The 17,804-nt window shown below is 36.2% G+C and overlaps 1 protein-coding gene and 1 non-coding gene across 8 annotated transcripts in view; both read right to left on the reverse strand.

Moving 5' to 3' along the window:
* CNOT1 (CCR4-NOT transcription complex subunit 1) overlaps positions 1–17,804 on the reverse strand; it is a 119,973-nt gene that overhangs the window by 42,230 nt on the left and 59,939 nt on the right. For 3 of the 7 annotated variants that reach the window (XM_049865044.1, XM_049865047.1, XM_049865050.1), the window contains exons 9-21: positions 17,411–17,537; positions 17,159–17,269; positions 14,457–14,627; positions 13,906–14,033; positions 13,151–13,391; positions 10,563–10,682; positions 9,711–9,833; positions 9,368–9,519; positions 4,529–4,679; positions 3,118–3,319; positions 1,852–1,998; positions 641–765; positions 72–358 (exon numbers count right to left, since the gene is read on the reverse strand). In XM_049865044.1, coding sequence (XP_049721001.1) covers positions 72–358; positions 641–765; positions 1,852–1,998; positions 3,118–3,319; positions 4,529–4,679; positions 9,368–9,519; positions 9,711–9,833; positions 10,563–10,682; positions 13,151–13,391; positions 13,906–14,033; positions 14,457–14,627; positions 17,159–17,269; positions 17,411–17,537 — 2,085 coding nt within the window. The remainder of the gene's footprint in view (positions 1–71; positions 359–640; positions 766–1,851; positions 1,999–3,117; positions 3,320–4,528; positions 4,680–9,367; positions 9,520–9,710; positions 9,834–10,562; positions 10,683–13,150; positions 13,392–13,905; positions 14,034–14,456; positions 14,628–17,158; positions 17,270–17,410; positions 17,538–17,804) is intronic. The other 4 variants (XM_049865048.1, XM_049865045.1, XM_049865049.1 and 1 more) reach the window with 2 other exon arrangements.
* Positions 4,091–4,226, reverse strand: LOC126065232 (small nucleolar RNA SNORA50). Its single transcript, XR_007514778.1, has one exon. It is a non-coding gene; the product is annotated as a small nucleolar RNA SNORA50 (small nucleolar RNA).

Here is a 17,804-nt window from a genome sequence, read left to right on the forward strand (position 1 = left end):
AAGTTAATAAATGATAGTTATTATTCTTCATAATGACAGGGGAAAGCTTCATAGGAAACCTTCTCACTTACCTATTTTTAAATCTATCTAAAGCAGCAATCCCGAAATAATACATTTTGGATCCAAAAGGCTTGCGTAAGGCTTCAAGGACATATCGCAGGGCCAGACCTAGGGCCATGTATGTGACCAGTCCTTTTTCGATTATTCCTCCAAATAGGCAAGCTGTTATGTGTAACTCCTTATCAGGGTACTGGGGGAAAAACCGATATTCTTCAAACAGGTTCCTCAGCATACAGTTAAATACTTCTCGTTCTCTTTTTATAGTAGAGTCTTTAAATCTCTGTAGCATTTCTAATACCTGGAAAAAACCAAAACACACACATTAACTATTACTGAAAGCTGTCCTTATATATCCTTAATAGAACACTTATTAAGTATTTAACAAAAATCCCATGTTCCTGAAAAACTTCAATTTTGGGACAGTTGACTCAATTTGAGAGAAATGTAAGGTTTTAAGAGATACAAAGACATATTCAAAACACTTCAAGCTGGATTTCAAAAAAATAAATAAAACATGAAAAGGTCATTTATTTTAAGATTTGCCTGAACAGTGAATAATTAGATCATCCTGGACACTCACCTCATCAACAGACATGGTTGGGTGTGGTGGGTGATTATATATTCGCTGGAAATAGCTGTTTGCTTCATCATCTATCTCTTTACTAAAGTGCTGATTTGCCTCTGGCCACACCTGAGACAAGTCCGCTGTTGGAAACAGAAAAGTAACCAGTGGGCAATTCAAGCCTTTTGACCGCGTCCCCACATAGAACCAGAAGACCAATAAAGTTTTAACTTAAGTGAAAAGTACAGGAACTGAAGAAAGTATTAAAAGGTCAAGTTTCGATATGAAAAGTGTTTTGGATAGACATAAAAGATTTTAACAGAACTGCCTAATATTTTCCTTCAGGACTAATTACAACGTTTAAACTCATACTACATTTATCCTTAATGCAACCTCACTCAAGGTTAATTCTTTACTATTTTATAATAAAAATCACATTTAACACATAAAAATTTTCAATGCAATGTAAGACAGACCAATAAAAACACAATGCATGCTACAAAACATAACATTCAGACGAGCCTTTCACACTAGTATTTTCAAGTCAGCTGACAACACTACTTTTAAACCCTGTACTATGAATATTTAGTCCCAAAGACAAGATCATTTATAATTCCATTATGCCTACAGATTTATAAAGATGACTTCTCTAACGTAAAAACTATAAAAATTACTAAAGGAGGCAAAACTTTAAAAATTGGTTTTAAGTTATATCATGTACATTATATGGCTATAACCATAAGATAAATTAAAATATAGTCAACTATTTTATAAGCTGCCAGGCTGAAAACAAATCTGAAATTCTCCTGGCTATTCCTGACTTGAAACAACAAATTTTTAGGGTATGCTCGAGATGTCTATACATGTATCTAAATCGCTGATAATCTTTCTTTTCTCTTTGCTGTACCTACTCTTTACTTTTAGTATGATCATACCATAAGAATGCTACACCTCTCATTAAACTTAAAAGTACCATCTTCACTTTGTTCTAGTAGTGGAGAGCAAAGGTGAATTAATACCTCATTTTTATTTTAATAATTCAAATTCATTAATTTATTCCCACTGGTCTGGTCTAGGAAGTAAGTATATCAACATATGGTCCTACTGATAATATACTAAATCAATGTATTTGTTCCTGTAACTCCAGGTACAAGAAACGGGACACAACAATCAAAAATTTGTACATGGATCAGTCATACTTCACAATCACGGACAACACTACCACTTACAAGGTTTCATCTTACTCTGCTGGAATGTAGGCTGGTTCAGTCCAGAGGTGCCCAGTTTTCTCTGTACAAAAGGGTCGTTATTCACTGCAGGGAGTCCAAGAGCCCCAGTTCCTATACCAGTCAGGCTGCCTGTGCCAAGACCACCTACTAGAGAGAAGGAAGGCAGCCAGAAGTCCTATCATTACTCATATTCTTGAATTTATTCACATCTCAGAAATAGTCCTTTTTGTACTTATTTTTAAAAGTCAGGATCTTTGTTAACTCCCTTACTATGTCCATTCAATTTTACAAAGAATCTCAACAAATAATAAGATTAGAATGGAGCATGCCAAACTTTCTTTAGTATATATAATTATCTTATTAGTTCCTTTATATTCTTGCTAAGTTATTAATGCACCAAAAGAAGTATACATTCTCAAAACACACACCATCGTATTACAAGATAGTCAAAATGAGTTGGTCTACTTTTCTCAATGACTAAAAGTATACAATTTCATGCACTATCTTGTTGCCATAATGCAGGACTTCTTTATTCCCCTCAACTTTATCAAACAGATTCTAACAATAGTTAAAACTTTGCTAGGAAGCCTTAGTAAGGACAGTAACTTTGGTTTAAATAACTGAGCCATTAGGGCTAGAATCACAAACCAGCAGTGTTCACTATATTATAGATTATGACAGCATTTTACTTCTTATGTTTAGTTCTCTAATTTATATTCTGATGATAAAAGGTGCAGATGGCTAAAGACAAGCAAGTCGGTACAACCAAAAAAAAAAAAAGTAACCTTTACTTCAATATAATATCGAACTCCAAAATATTCGAAAAATATGAAAAAGTTTTAGGGATTTACTAGTACTTTCAAGGTAGGTAAAGTGCAGTGAAGCCAAACACATGCTGAAATCTGTTATGTACAATATTTCCTACCTTTATTATAACAGCCATGCATAATTCATAAAGCTGTGAGTTCTTGATCTAAGCTTCTTAAAATGTGTGATTAAGGAACATGTTACTGTTTATACTATCATTTGGTAAAAAATTAAATTAACTTCACCACTACAAATAACCTTAATTCTTTATTCCATTAGGTGGGATTAACAGGAATAGTACTGTGTTTTTCTCTTCCTAACTTTGGATGTTGAAACAATTCTTGCAAAGGTATTTAGTTGAAGCAGCTTTCCTTATCACAATGGCTACAAACTCCTTAAAATACAAGAAGGCACAATGAAATTTAAATACTTTGCTCCCACCCATTCACTCCCCCTTACCTGGAAGCTGTGATGACAGTCCTCCAATACCACTGAATGCTGTTGTCTGGTTTGGGGTAGAAAGGGGTGGAAATGCTTTTGCTGGTGACTGAGGGGTACTGAAGGCAGAACCCAAATTTGGAGGAAAACCCTGCATACTCTGGGTATGGGGGGCAGCTGAACCACCTATACTAAGAGATGCCATTCCACCAAGAGGATCAATCTAAAGAAAAACATTATAAAGATGGATTAAACATCCTTCAAGCAAAGGCACACACATGACACAGGTAAAGCAATCTTTAGCAACAGTACTCCACATACTTCATAAGCTGTAAAACCCCACACAATTGTGATGATGCTTAACTCCAATAAAGTCAAGCGTGCCAGTTGTTGTTCTTACCGTGACATATACTGAGTAGGTTTAAAGAGCTGGCCTTTGCCCAGGTACCAGAGCTGTAAAATGAGGGCTACCAGACTTCAAGAAGACCTGAGATCAGTGCCTTGCATATATAGTACTAAACACTTAGTAGCAACAAGGCGCAGTTGTTATCCTTGGAACTGTCAGTTGGCTTTTTTAATAGGAAAAGAACCTCTCAAGCTAAGTTATGTAACTTTCAACACAATAAAAACATTAGGAATTAGCAATCAATCTTCCAGGCAAAAGAAATAAATCTAGTCAAAATTATAAAATCTTGGAGTTTGGAGATCAGCTCTTACTTAAATTAAAAAAAAAAATAAAAACAACAGTATACGTGACTCGCCAACAGATTTTTTAAATATCTAATAACTATACTTTCAAGCTTTTTGGTACTACTTCATTCTACCTGGCTACAGAAAATTGATAAGCAAAATGCCTTTTATACAGTGGCCACTGAAGAATCACTAAGCGCCTGTTTCTTTTTTTAATCCCCAATTTGCCATTCAGTGCAGCTGGAAACCGAAGCAGAACTCGTTGCTCCCAGAGAAGGCGGTGGTCGGCGTCAGGGAGTATCTTAAATGTACCTTGTTTTTAAAAGAGCAGTTCAGTTGAGAGCTGAAGAGCCCCAGTTCTAACAAGTCCTTATGCTCTAGCACTGCTGCTTTGCCCGTGAAGCTACAAACAAGACACATCAGGTTCAAAGGCAGTGCTTATTTCTCAAGAATCTAAGTTAATTCTTTTTTAAAAAGAAACCCTTACCATTTACCTAAGTAAGCTGTTCCACATCTTTCCTCTCAGTCATGTTCTATTTAATGATTAAAAGCTAAACTCAACTACAACGCCTAGTTATGGGTCTCCTTTAAAATATAAGTAGATGCTAGACATGCAATTATCTAAAATGTAATAAATTCAGACAAAATTTTCTTTCGAGTAGATTACTAATGGTGACGTAGAAATTTATTCTATTCCAATCTATGAACAAAAGCAGATGTACGAATTGTCGGTTTCAATTACCTGAACAGGAGAAATAGCATCTAAGCTGCTAGCACTGGGAGGGCGTCCTTTTGGCATAACTCCAGGTGGAGGCTGTCTGGCCTTGTTCATAACATTACTGCAATTGGCTACCATGGTGAGGATGGTTTCTGATAACTCCTGAGAAACACTCCTAAAGAGAGAACAAAGGTGAAAAATATAACTTGCTAGTCCCCAGAACACCTAAATATAAGTTAATCTGTTTTTCTGATAAGGAAAAACTTGTTGAAACATACGGTTAATTTCTACTATATCTCCCAACTGTGCATTTATCACTAGAATTTTCTGAGCCAACTTGCTACAGATTCTCTTTAAAGTATCTAATTAATACTTCTGAAAATAAAGTCTATGTACAGCACGACGAATAAATTTCAAATACTCCAACAAACATTCCACATTCCTACCCACTTTGCCAAAAATTATGTGCAAACCCAGACATGGTCAAGAAAAAACAGAAGAATTAGACTTCAAAATTAAAAATTCTCACGCACCAAAAAAAAACAGTATCAACAAAGTATCTTTACCTACAGAACGGGAGAAAATACTTGGGAACGACATTATTAGATAAAGGTTTAATATGCAGAGTATACAGTAAAACCTGTGAAAGCTGGAACCTGTGTATGACACACTCCTGTCAGAGAAGGGCAACTCCAATATTTTCCACTAAAACAAATGACAAGAAAATTGGTACGATCACATCCCGTCAAAGGTGGAAAACTTCCAAGACCCAGAAAAACAAGGCAGTCCTGCAAAGTTCTGGCTCGCACAAGTTTCAATGTATAAAGAACTCCCATAACTTAACAACAAAAAAGACAATCAAAAATAGGATAAATGACTCGAACAGAAATTTCACCAAAGACATGCAAACAATCAACAAGCAGAGGAAAAAATCACCAATGTCATTAATCATTAGGGAAATGCAAACCAAAACCACAATTCGATACCATTTCACTCCCACTAGGAGTTAATCAACCCTATGGCAACTGAATTTTTTTTATTATTATTATTTTCGAGGATGGCTATTATTGGAAACCCTGGTGGTGTAGTGGTTAAGAGCTATGGCTGCTAACCAAAAGGTCAGAACTGAATCCGCCAAGTGCTCCTTGGAAACCCTATAGGTCAGTTCTACTCTGTCCTATAGGGTTGCTATGAGTTAGAATTGACTTGATGGCAATGAGTTTGGCTTTTACTATCAGAAGAATGGGAAACAAGTTTTGGTGAGGGTATGCAGAAATTGCAACTCTCACTCATTGCTGGTGGGACTATAAAATGGTGCAGCTGCTGTAGCAAACTGTTTAGCACTTCTTCAAAAAGTTAAAGGTAGAATTACTGCATGGTCTGCTTGTTCCACTCCTAGATATATGTGCAAAAGAACTGAAAGCAGGAACACAACACCAATGTTCACTGAGGCACACTACTCAAGATAGCCAAAAGGTAGGAACCTAAATGTCTACCAACAGAAAAATATATAAATATAGTATACACACACCAAAAAAAACAAACTAGCTACCGTCAAATCGATTCTGACTCCTCGCGACCCTGTGTGTCAGAATAGAACTACGCTCCACACAGTTTTCAATGGTTGTGATCTTTAGCAAGTAGACTGACAGGCCTTTCTTCCGAGGTGCCTCTGGATGGACTCAAACCACCAACCTTTCAGTTAGGAGCCCAGCACTTTATCATTTGTGCCACCCAGGGACTTAGTAATAAAGAAATGAAGCTTTGATATATGCTCCAACATAGATGAACTTTGAGAACATTATGCTGAGTGAAATTAAAAACACACACACAAACCTCTTGCCGCTGGGTTAATTTCAACTCGTGTCGGCCTTATAGGACAGGGTAGAACTATCCCATAGGGTTTCCAAGGAGTGCCTGGTAGATTCGAACTGCCAAACTTTGGTTAGGAGCCATAGCTCTCAACCACTGCACCACCAGGACTCCAGAGTGAAATAAGTCAGACACAAAAGAACAAATATTGCATGGTCCCATGTACATAAAATATCTAGAATTTGGCAAATTATAGAAACTGAAGTTTATCAGTCATTACCAGGGATCAGAGGGAGGGAAAAAGGAGAAGCTATGGCTTAAGGGGCCTGAGTTTTTGTTAAGGATGATGGGAAAATTTGTGAACAAATAGAAGCAATAGTTGTAAAACATGAGAAACAATTATAATTAATTTCAGTGAATTGTACACTTAAAAATTATTAACACGGCAAACTTTCTGTTATATATACTTTACCTTTACCACAATACAGTTTTTTAAAAAGTCTACATTAGATCACTACAGCAAAATCCACAAAATTTTTTTTACTGGTGCCAACACCAAAATATAATGGTTCACACAAGGACTAGAAATTTAAAGAACAATGAGTTGTTTTACATACACTGAAACGAGGTAGGAAGTATTAACAGATCACAGAAAACAAACATATCTACTATTAAAGGTATGGGTTTACTTGTTTTACTAAATGTAAGCCTTTAATAAAGTAGATAATAAAACCATTAGTTTACAAAAGAAGCTCAAAACAAAGGCATTTCAAACAGAAGAACATGAACAGCCCTCTCAAGCTTCTTTTAATAATGTACAAAGTTTCAAAATATCTACTCCCTGTAATTAAAATTTCAGTGAGATACTACATCTCACCTTTCAGACTGCCACATCCTTTGTCAGCAAGGCTATGAGGAAACAGGCCCTCACACTCCTTGGTGGTTATACAAAACAGAAAAATTCCTACAGAGAGAAATTTTGGAATATCTAACAAATTCTTACGTATGCATTTACCCTTTAACCAGCAAATCTGATTCTAGTGCTCCAAATAAAACATTGGCAAAGACGATGAACGCATCCAAGGCACAACAACTGGTCTCTGTCTGCCTTGTGCAAGAGGAAGAAGGATGTCAGGAATACGGGGAGGAAATGGAATATGTTGCTAACTGCCTCCATGAACAGCTGCCTAGTCTCCTTTGCCTTGAGACCAGAACTGGATGGTGCCTGGCTACCATTATTCAACATTTTGATCAAAGACTCCACAGAATAATCCTGATCAAAAGGGGGAAAATGTATTAAAGAATTTCAAACTCTCATGGACTCCAGACTTTTTGGAGCCGTGGCGGGTGGATCAATCCCTGCTCTTTTAAAAACTACCTATATGGGATCAAATTGACAACAGCAACTTCAAAGATTAGATGGGAACCTTAGGGGGCAGTGAGTTTATTATGTTAATGGGGGAGGGACTTAGGAAAGGAGGGTGAGAATTGTTGCACAACTTAACATGTAATCGATGTCACTAAAGGGTACATGTAGAGTTCAAGTAGTGTATGTTTTGCTGTGTATATTCTCAACAACAGAGAAAATCTAAGAAGAAAAAAACACTATTCATTCAACTATTTATGATACAAAAAGAAAAAAACAACCAATAGGAGACTGGTTGAATAAACCATGGAACGAAAGCAGCACAAGATGTGTAAACAGAAAATGACAAAAGTGTCATTGAAAGAAATTAAATACAACCTAAGTAAACAGAAAGACACATTCCAGGTTCACAGACTGGAAAACTTAATACTATTAGTTAAAATAGCAATACTCCCCCAAATAATCTACAGATTTAATATAATTCCTATCAAAATCCCAGCTGGCTTCTTTGCAGAAATTGACAAGCTGAACCTAGAATTCATATGGAAATGCAAGGGACCCAGAATAGACAAAACAATCCAAAGAAGAACAAACCTAGAGCACTCATACTTCCCAATTCCAAATTTTACTCCAAAGCTATAGTAGTCACCGTCTTTAAAACCAGAAGATACAATGCCCTCCTGAGCCTGGCCCTGCTTCTCATCTGTACTTGGCTTTTGGAGAAAAAGTTCTGCCTTCCACTCCATGTCCTGCTGCCTGTATCAGCTGAGGACACTCAGTTCATCATGCTTCATCTCATCACATTCCTTTCAAACATCTAGTACCTAGCAAACTCTGTAGTCTTGTTGAATGTTGGAGGGGCTCTGGAAACTCCGGGAACGTGAGGCCAAGGCTATGCCCCAGAAACTTTTCGGTTTATCTTCTGGGCCTTCATCTGACAGTGGCCATATTGCCCTTCCCTTGCACAGCTGGGTTTTCTTGTTACTCAGGTTTTCAAAATGACACAGTGCACTTTTAAGAGTACCGACATAAAGAATAAACTACAAAGAAAAGTAAAAGCTAATATAAAACTGATGATAGTGGTTATCTGGGGGAAATGGGGGGCGGACATAGAGTGGGTTGTGGCTAGGGAAGACAAAAAGAAAGTAGTATAGTTCTGCTAACATTCTCTTTCCTAATCTGAGTGACGGGAGTGCAGCTATTCACCTTACTATTTAACTTAAAACTTTACATATACATCTTATATACTTTTCTCTATGTATGATACACTTCACAACAAATATTGTTTCAATTAAAAAAAAAGTGACACTAGCAAAAGGAAAGACAGAGATCAATGAAATAGAATTCAGAGTCCAGATACAAACCCGTATATTCATGGATAATTTTTTTTTTTGAGAAGACAATTCAAAGTGGAAAGAATAATCTTGCCAACAAATGGTGCTAGGACAACTAGATGTCCACATATAAAAGAATGAGTTTGGACTGCTACTTCACGTCATACACAATAATTAACTCAAAATGGATCTAATATATATTTTAAGTAGTATACAACTTTCGTCTTAAAAACCACTGAATTATCTTAAGCTGCTTTTACTTTTATTCATTTGACCTACTTTCCCCCAAATCAACTATTCATACAATCCAATTCTAGTATTAAAGGTCATTTTCAGGCATGATCTTCCTACCCTGCACAAGCTTGTAGACAGGCCAACATTGTCGCCAGAGTTTCTGGAGGAAGTTGAGCACTTTTGGGCTGATCTTTCTCTGGGGCAAGTCCACCCAAAATAGAAGGGCACCTTCTCTTTAAAAAGGTCATACATGCCTGGATAAAGGGCTCCTGAAAAAGAAAAAAATCTCTCAATGTATTTGAAATTCATCTGAATTATTTTCAGATTAAAGATAACTACTAGGCAGTATAACTAAAATTCAGAATAAACAGCATCTTCAGTACTATTTACAAGTTGTTTCTTTATCCACTGTAACTATCAAGATTAAAAGGCAGACATGAATAAACAAATTCCGCTTTACCCCATGCTCTCTAATTTTATCTGTGAGCCACTTGTCAAGTTTGAGGTATTCACGACGTGAAGCAAGCGCAGCAAGGTCAATAACAAAGGCAAATGGAGTACCATTTAGCAGCATTGACAAGGCCTAAAGAAAAAGAGTATTAGAAAGTACAAGTCAAGCAATTAAGTAACCCTTTCTGTGTCTCAATCCTACTTTCTATTTCCAGTTTTTACTTTCACAAACAAATCTAAATAAAACATTCCACTAATTTTTTTTTTTTTTTTTTGGTCACAGATTTTTAAATGCTTTAGCACAATTCAGTGGTAGGTAATGTTAGTACTCGCTCATAATAAGATCATACAAGTAATGATCCTTCCCCATTTCCTGAAATCTAAGCCCAAGCTTCTTCTAACTTAAGTGTAACTATATACCAGTGTTGCACATGAAGTGATCAAGACTCTGTTGATTCTAACCAAATATGCTAAAGGGTCGAAACCCAAATAGTTTCTCCAAAAATTGCATCTCAGAGATTGCCTCCCAGAAAAGCTTAAGTATCATTTGCTTTAGAATAGCCTTTCAAATAGCACAGAAGACCAATCAACATACAATCAAATGTAAATGAAAACACATTTTTCCATGCCTACAACCACTCTCCTTCCCAACCCTTTCTACCTAACAAGGAGAAATTCTAAATCTGAAGTCATTCTAGCTATGAACTAATTACACAGGCACTATTCCTAAGGCATCTTACGTTACTTTTAAAAAAAAAAAAAAAAAAACTATTATTATTTATTTATTTATTTTTTGAAGAAAAAGGTATTTTGCGTTTACCATTAATAAATAAAACAAAGTCAACCTATCCCTCCAAATCACCTTCAAGTCCTGGGCCACATCAAGTATTCGAGACAATTTGGCCTGGTCATACTGCTCCCCTCGCATGTACCATTCTGCCATTGCATGCATGATAAGTTGGCGAATTGAGGGAGACTGCCCCTAAGGGAAAGAGGGTGAGTAGGTTTAAAGAGCAATATTCCGAAACATTTTGATAAGCACTACTGCACCTTCCCAGCTAATTTTACTTGTTTATATAAAAATCAAGCATATCAGTGCAAGTATTAAGTACAGGCCACAAAGACTATGACATTACAGGGTACACATGCAGTGACATTTTTTATGGAAAAGCCAAGTTACTTCCAGGTCTTCCAAATTGAAGTTATGTCTCTCAACCTGGGACATACAGCCATTCAACAAATTTATTTGTCCTATAAAAGTCTGCCCATACCTTTTCTAACATGAAATAAGAATAAAACAGAATATAACCACGAGGTTATAAAGTTTATATTACTTCGTTAAAATTAAATTCTAAATTTCTGCTCTATAAATAAAAACAAAATACTTTAAGGTAAACACCTTTCATTTCACACAGTTTAGTGTTTATCAATACTTCTGGGAACAGTATTTGTATACTCATTTTAAATCTAGCTATTTCCAAAAACAGAAATATTCACGTTTTATAATTATTCAATATTTTTCACCAGAAGACAACGAGCATGTTGCTAGGTTTTGTTACTTACACAGTCTTTTTTTGAGAACTGACCCAAAGACTTTCAGTTGAAAGATCTAAACGCTAGTGTAACAAATGGAAAAACAAAATTTTAGAGCTGTGAACAAATCCTATTTGGTAGAAAATGATGAGCTAGACTAGGAATTCTGTTTTGTTGACTCCTAAATCTCCAGGCCTTCAAATAGTACTTGACAAATAGAGCTAAGTAAATTATTTCTCAGAATTGACAGCAAAGAAGTTACCATCAGTGTTTCCAAGTCACATTTCAATAACTGTCCTAGAGTGGCAGAAGAGCTACGTGAAAGACATACTCAACCAGGATTGAGTGGACAAGGCTCCCAACCTCTCAGCCTGGGTGAGGAAGACATAAGATTATCTGGGCAACAAAATGCTACCACATTACTTAAGTCTCTAGGAAAGGAGGAGGACCTGGCTGAATGACGTGGAACCAAGGTTAACATTTTTTTATTTACCAATAATAGCCTTAACTAATTTTTTTTAAGGTACTTATTTTTTTTTTATATGTAAACTAATATAAGAAAAAAAAAGTAGCCACAAAAGGTACTTGAAGTTAAGGAGAAGATGACTGCTTTTTTCTTAAAGCTTCTACACTTGTCATACTAAAAACGTAGGCTACTAAGAAAAATCAACTGACTAAAGGATACTTATTGATCGAAAGCATTTTAAAAAATTAGGAGGGGAAAGCACAAGGGCCTGACAGGCATTTCTATACAAACTAAAAAGAAATCTAAATGCTTGATTTGGATAAAACAAAATAATGTCAATAAAACTGGTTTGTGAAACTGTAGATGTTTTGTCATTGAAAAGGCCTCAAAGCATGACTTTCTGCCTGATTTCCATCTTTGATGATGGATTCCTAAAAACCCAAATTTAAATATTAAAACACAATACAGGGAAAAAAAATTGGTTTGCGATCTTCTTCCATTTACTGGTTTAACAAAAAAAAACTACTCGTGTAGCTTCTACTCCCATAATTAACACTTAAGCTCCAAGGAAACTGGTTGAGCCAAATGAGTCGAAACATATGTCCACACAAAAACCTACACAAGAATGATTTTAGCAGCTTTATTCATAATTGTCAAAAACTAGAGGCAACCAAGATGTACTTTAATAGGTGAATGGATAACCAAACTGTGATATTATGTGGTACATGTAAGAACCTAAAATGCACATTGCTAAGGTAAAGAAGCCAGTCTGAAAAAGCTACATACTGTATGACTACAACCATATATGACATTCTGGAAAAGGCAAAACTATAGAAATAGTAAAAAGATCAGTGGCTGCCAGGGATTGGTACTGGGTGGGGGGAATGAAGAGGCTGAACACAGGGCATTATTAAGGCAGTGAAACTACCTGTATGATACTATAATTATGGATATGACATCATGCATAAGCCACAGAACTGTACAAGGAGTTAACCCTATGTAAACTATGGACATCAATAATATTGTATCAATGATGGTTCATCAATTGTAGTAAGTGTACCACACCAATGCCAAGGTATTAAAAGTAAGGAAAACTACAGGGAGCGGGAGGACAGAGGAACTCTGTACCTTCTGCTCAATTTTTCTGTAAAATTAAAACTGATACAGATTATTAACTAAAGAAAGGAAATCAGTACCCTAGCAATAGAACTTTCAAAATACTGATTTTTTTTTTTTTTGGTTGCCTTGTCTCCTTGCTCTTTGGCATTTTATACTTTAATGTCCACATGATTCTAAAAGACAAAACAGGTTTTATGACAGTACAACTTTTCTAGAAAGATACATTCAGAGAACAACAATAATTTATTTTTCTATCTTAACATCCTCGATTCTCCACAGAATGTCAATCATTTAGAAGACGAAGGGAAGATGAGGAACCGGTCATGTCTCACCTGCCCGTGCCATGCATAGTGTAAAATAATAGCAGAGTTGGGGTGGTTTCCGAGGAAAATTGGCATCAGAGTAGAGATGAGTTCGTGGCGCAAGGTGTGCCAGGAAGTGCTGATTTGTAGTAAGGCCAATACCAGCATATCTGGACAGTGTTTGATAGGGAAGCTGAAGAGCTGTTTGACTTGCTCATACTGTCCCACCTCTGCAAGCCTCAGCAGAGATTCAATCAAATCCAAGCTCTTCCTACACAAGAAGGAAGGAAGATGCTCTCTATCAATGAAAATCCAAGTATACAAAATTCATTTTCCAAATGAAGTGATGCCAGCTATCAAGACAAAACCAAGTGGCTATCACCTTCTAACATTTGCAAACGTGTAGGTTTTTATAAAGCTATTTAAATTTTTGGTTAAATTGGTGCTAATATTCATTACAAAATACATGCTGGGTGGTGCAAATGGTTAAGCTCCTAACTACTAGCCAAAAGGCTGGCAGTTCAAACCCACTAGCGACTCCAAAGGATACACTTGGCAGTCGGCTCTGTAAAGATGACAGTCTGGGACACCCTATGGACACTTCTACTCTGTCCTACAGGGTTGCTATGAGTTGCAATCAACTTGACGGCACACAACCACCTCAAAATAAGCAGGCTCAATAAAAATACCATTTCACTTAAATCTGTTAACTATTAACTTCATATTTCAAAAATGCAGAAGTGATAATTTTAAAAAAAAAAAAAAAAGCTAGTAAGAGTGTTTACCATGTGGCAATTTCTCGATTGTCGTCCTCCGGTGGTGCTTTCAGAATATCAGTGGCAACAGTATGACAGGGATAGTCAGCAAAACAGAAGATCTCTGGGTTTATAAGGGAATGTTGAATGAAGGAGAGCTGGGACAAGAGAAGAAACATCCTTACTACTGTAAACGATCGCGAATGCTATAAAAATCAGAAACATTTTCATTAGGCTAATCTCAATCTTCTATTCGAATGACAGTTTCTCTTTAAAATTTTAATTATCTGTCCTTTCAAAACCCACAGATAATTCAAAAGGTGAAAAGTACATAATGAAATGGCCTTAGAGACAAATGTCATTAAACTACTAGGAAACAGCTCGGTTACTGCACCTCAACTGAATCGACTAGTATTAAAATTATAATATTCCTTCAATGTTTTTGACAATCCTGCTTTTCTGAGCTATGCAGAACAAACTCTACTTTAAAAGAATATCTCAATCAACGGGTGGGTGGCACCATACATAAGGAATGAGCCGTTACTTTGTTCCCCTTCTACAGCTGAACACCATTCACCTACCTGGCCTTCCGCGTGTTTCCAAGGTCTATATATGAGGTCTACTGGGAACACTTCCATTCCCAGGCCTCTTTGAATGCCATAAACCACATTATGAAGTCCTTTACTGTCACGAATTTGAAATCCAGGATGGTCCAGTTCATAAGTTACTTCCTTGAAATTCAAACTCGGGTTCTATAGAAGAAAAAAGCATTTCTAAGTTTAAATGAACAAATGGTTCATGTTTTGATGACCAACCTAAACGTGCAATTCAATCAAGTTGTTCTCATCACAAAACTCAAAGTCATCTAATCTTTCTGGCATTTTGAAAGAGATTTAGAAAGATAAATTCTTAATACTCAGAACAAACTGGCTCTACGAGCAAGGTACTCAAACAATTTAATTTGTGGCATATTTCCAAACTTCTGAGTATGTAAAAGGGGAACCCTTTCTTCCCCTACGTAACCCAACTATAGTTCCCACCCCAATATGGCAAATAAGTAACTCTTCATTCAGCAACTCTTCTCTTTACATCAAGACTCTATTATCTTGGAACAAAATGGCAAAAGATAAACCAATTATCCCAACCATCATTCTTGATTAACTGAAGATCTCCCTTAAAAGTATCTCAATGCATGCATCAGAAAAAGCGGTCTAGATTATTCTTTATGACAAAATGACTGACTATTCAATTCAAAATATGTATGAAAAGGTATCCTAAAAAGCAGTATCTGACCCCTTAGAAAAAACACAATTAAAGCAAAGGAAAACAAGTTTATAGAAGGTAATTTACCAGATACCCAGCAAAAAGTAGTTAAGTATGTTATGCTTAAAAGGAAAAAGCCACAAAAGGACAAGACATATGTTGGCTTAGTCACTGCAGTGAGGTTTGGGGTAGCACCTTTCAGTTTCTGTTTCTAACAAGCTTCTATGTGATGCCAATACTGCCAACACTCGGAGTACAAAGGAGTACACTTTTAAGTAATAAGAATTCAGAATATGTGCTCAATATTCAAGGTGGGATGGCAGGAGAGATGTGGATCAGGTATGATCAGCTCTGAATAGTTACTACAAAAGATTTTTATTGTCTCTGCATTCTTCATTTAAAATGTTTTCTATTCAGAAAAAACACCTTTTCATTTTAAAATTTGTTTCCAGGAGTGGCTTTAACACTACCATTACTTTAGTGTTTTAACAGCACTATCTTAGAGAAAGATGAGCTTGGTATATCCATGGGCATGCCCCTGTGGTTTCCTCCTCCCGTGCTTTGTGGGCAATCAAAAAACCAAACTAGATGCCCAATGTGTTTGTGAAATTGTCCTCTGGTCTTTGCTTAAAAAAAAAAAAAGTAAAGAAAACACTAATACATGGAAATAAAAACGAAGAACAGGAAAAACAGGTAAATGATTCGTCTATTCAAACCCACAATGCAGTACTCAATTTACAGCCAATTCTCACTCTCTGAAATCAGGAACAAAACCGATCCAGGTAACATGGAATTCTGAACTCGTCTGTAACTTTTTTCAGAACGGTATTTTTAATGGGGCAACAAGTATAAAAATGGAAGTAACTTAGCTAAGAGGGCATGTTTTTACTTTTAACAAGATAAGCACCACACATTAACTCGTTATCCGTAAGTAATGAAACTGTCATTTTACTTTGGTTTTCTTTCTATCCACTTTTCCAAGTTTTCAGCAATGATCATGTATTACTAAAGGAGATTAGCTCGAACACTGCAGTGTTCAACTTTGTCCATCTTCTACTACCATGGACATAACAGGTCCATCTGCTAAGAAAAATAACAAAAAGAAAACCCACTGACATTGGTAGCAGTAAGGGCCCACATAGAACGGCATGATTTCCTCTAACGGGAATTTACCTATAAGCTGCAAACATGGAAAACTGAAGTGAGAAATAGGATACATGACCTGGACATGCGATAAAAAGAACTTTATGCATGTGTATATACGTTCTTTAACATTATATTTTGTTTCTTGACATTTTATGAAGGTTGAAAATATTGCATCTTGACGCCACTATTCTCGCACTGATTAAATTTCATCATTCCCTTTTCATATCTGAGAAGTTTTCATTCTCTTGTATTATTTAGGTATTTCAGCATCTTAGGAGAAGTTCTTTGTTGTTTTGGGGCATGGGGGAGTGGCAGCAATTATTTAGTTTGGGAATAATCCAGAAGTAGTAGTAAATATGGACTTTCATTATCCCTATCCACCATAAACAAGACTTGGCAGTATTTTTATTACATCTATCAGGGTCCTATAGGGTTGCTATGAGTCGGAATCGACTCAACGGCACTGGGTTTGGTTTGGTTTGTTTTTTTTTTTTGTTTTTTTTTTTTTTGGTTATCAGAAAACATTCTGAAGGCCTGCCCTTTCCTCAATAATTCTGTGCAAGCACCACGGGAGAATTATTACAACATATTAGTTCCCCCCAAAAAACATACAAACCCCCAACCCACCAACTTACTTCAGCACTGCACTGCTTCAGAATTGCATGCCAACCACCACTAACAGAATCTGAAGTTGATTATGTACTATTTCTAGAACATAATTATCTCAGATACTTTATTACTTTTTGAGCCAATAAAGTTATGGAATTACAAAACATTACTTTCGCTTAGCTGGAATTTTATTCATTAGAATTCGATTTCTTTAGCTGATTCATACTAAAATCATGACTCAAAAACCGTGATCACATGTACTCACCAGTTCTTTGAGAACGTCAATCAAGACTTCTACATTCCATGTGTGTGCCTGTGCTCCATCGCTTTTATCTTTCCCATCACTCCAGATCCCACTGCCAGGAGCAGAGATACTCTGTAGAAATACAACTTGAATTAAAGAAACCCAAACCCTTACTGTGTTTCGCTCTTGTTAAAACAATCAAGCCTACTCTAATTTAATAAATAAAGAGCACAGGACATTAATTCACTTAACAGCTGAATTCTACATACTTACTTGTAACGGAATACCATCTGTTAATCCTGAATGAGTTCGAGCCATCATTCCCAAAACCCTTGCAACTTGGGCAGCTGTGACCTCCCGAACACCAAACTGCATGATTATATTGCGACATTCTTCAATACTGGAACAAAAATATAACTTTAGAAAAATGCTACTAAGATTAAGAAATGCTGGTAGAAAACGAGCCCTTGTGTGAGATCCCTAGAGTTTTACTAACAGAGGCAGACTGATAAGCATCATTTCTTGTTACTTTTATATAGCTAAGAATGTATAAATCACATAAATAAGAAAAACCTTAAAAGATCAATGGAAGAAATATGTGCCCAAAGTGTAATGATTTCTCTTACAAAGCACATGTTATTTTCATCAATCTTCAGTAAGAATTTAC

The sequence above is a fragment of the Elephas maximus genome, chromosome 21 (genome assembly GCF_024166365.1).
Source record: "Elephas maximus indicus isolate mEleMax1 chromosome 21, mEleMax1 primary haplotype, whole genome shotgun sequence".
NCBI classification, from domain to species: Eukaryota; Metazoa; Chordata; class Mammalia; order Proboscidea; family Elephantidae; genus Elephas; species Elephas maximus.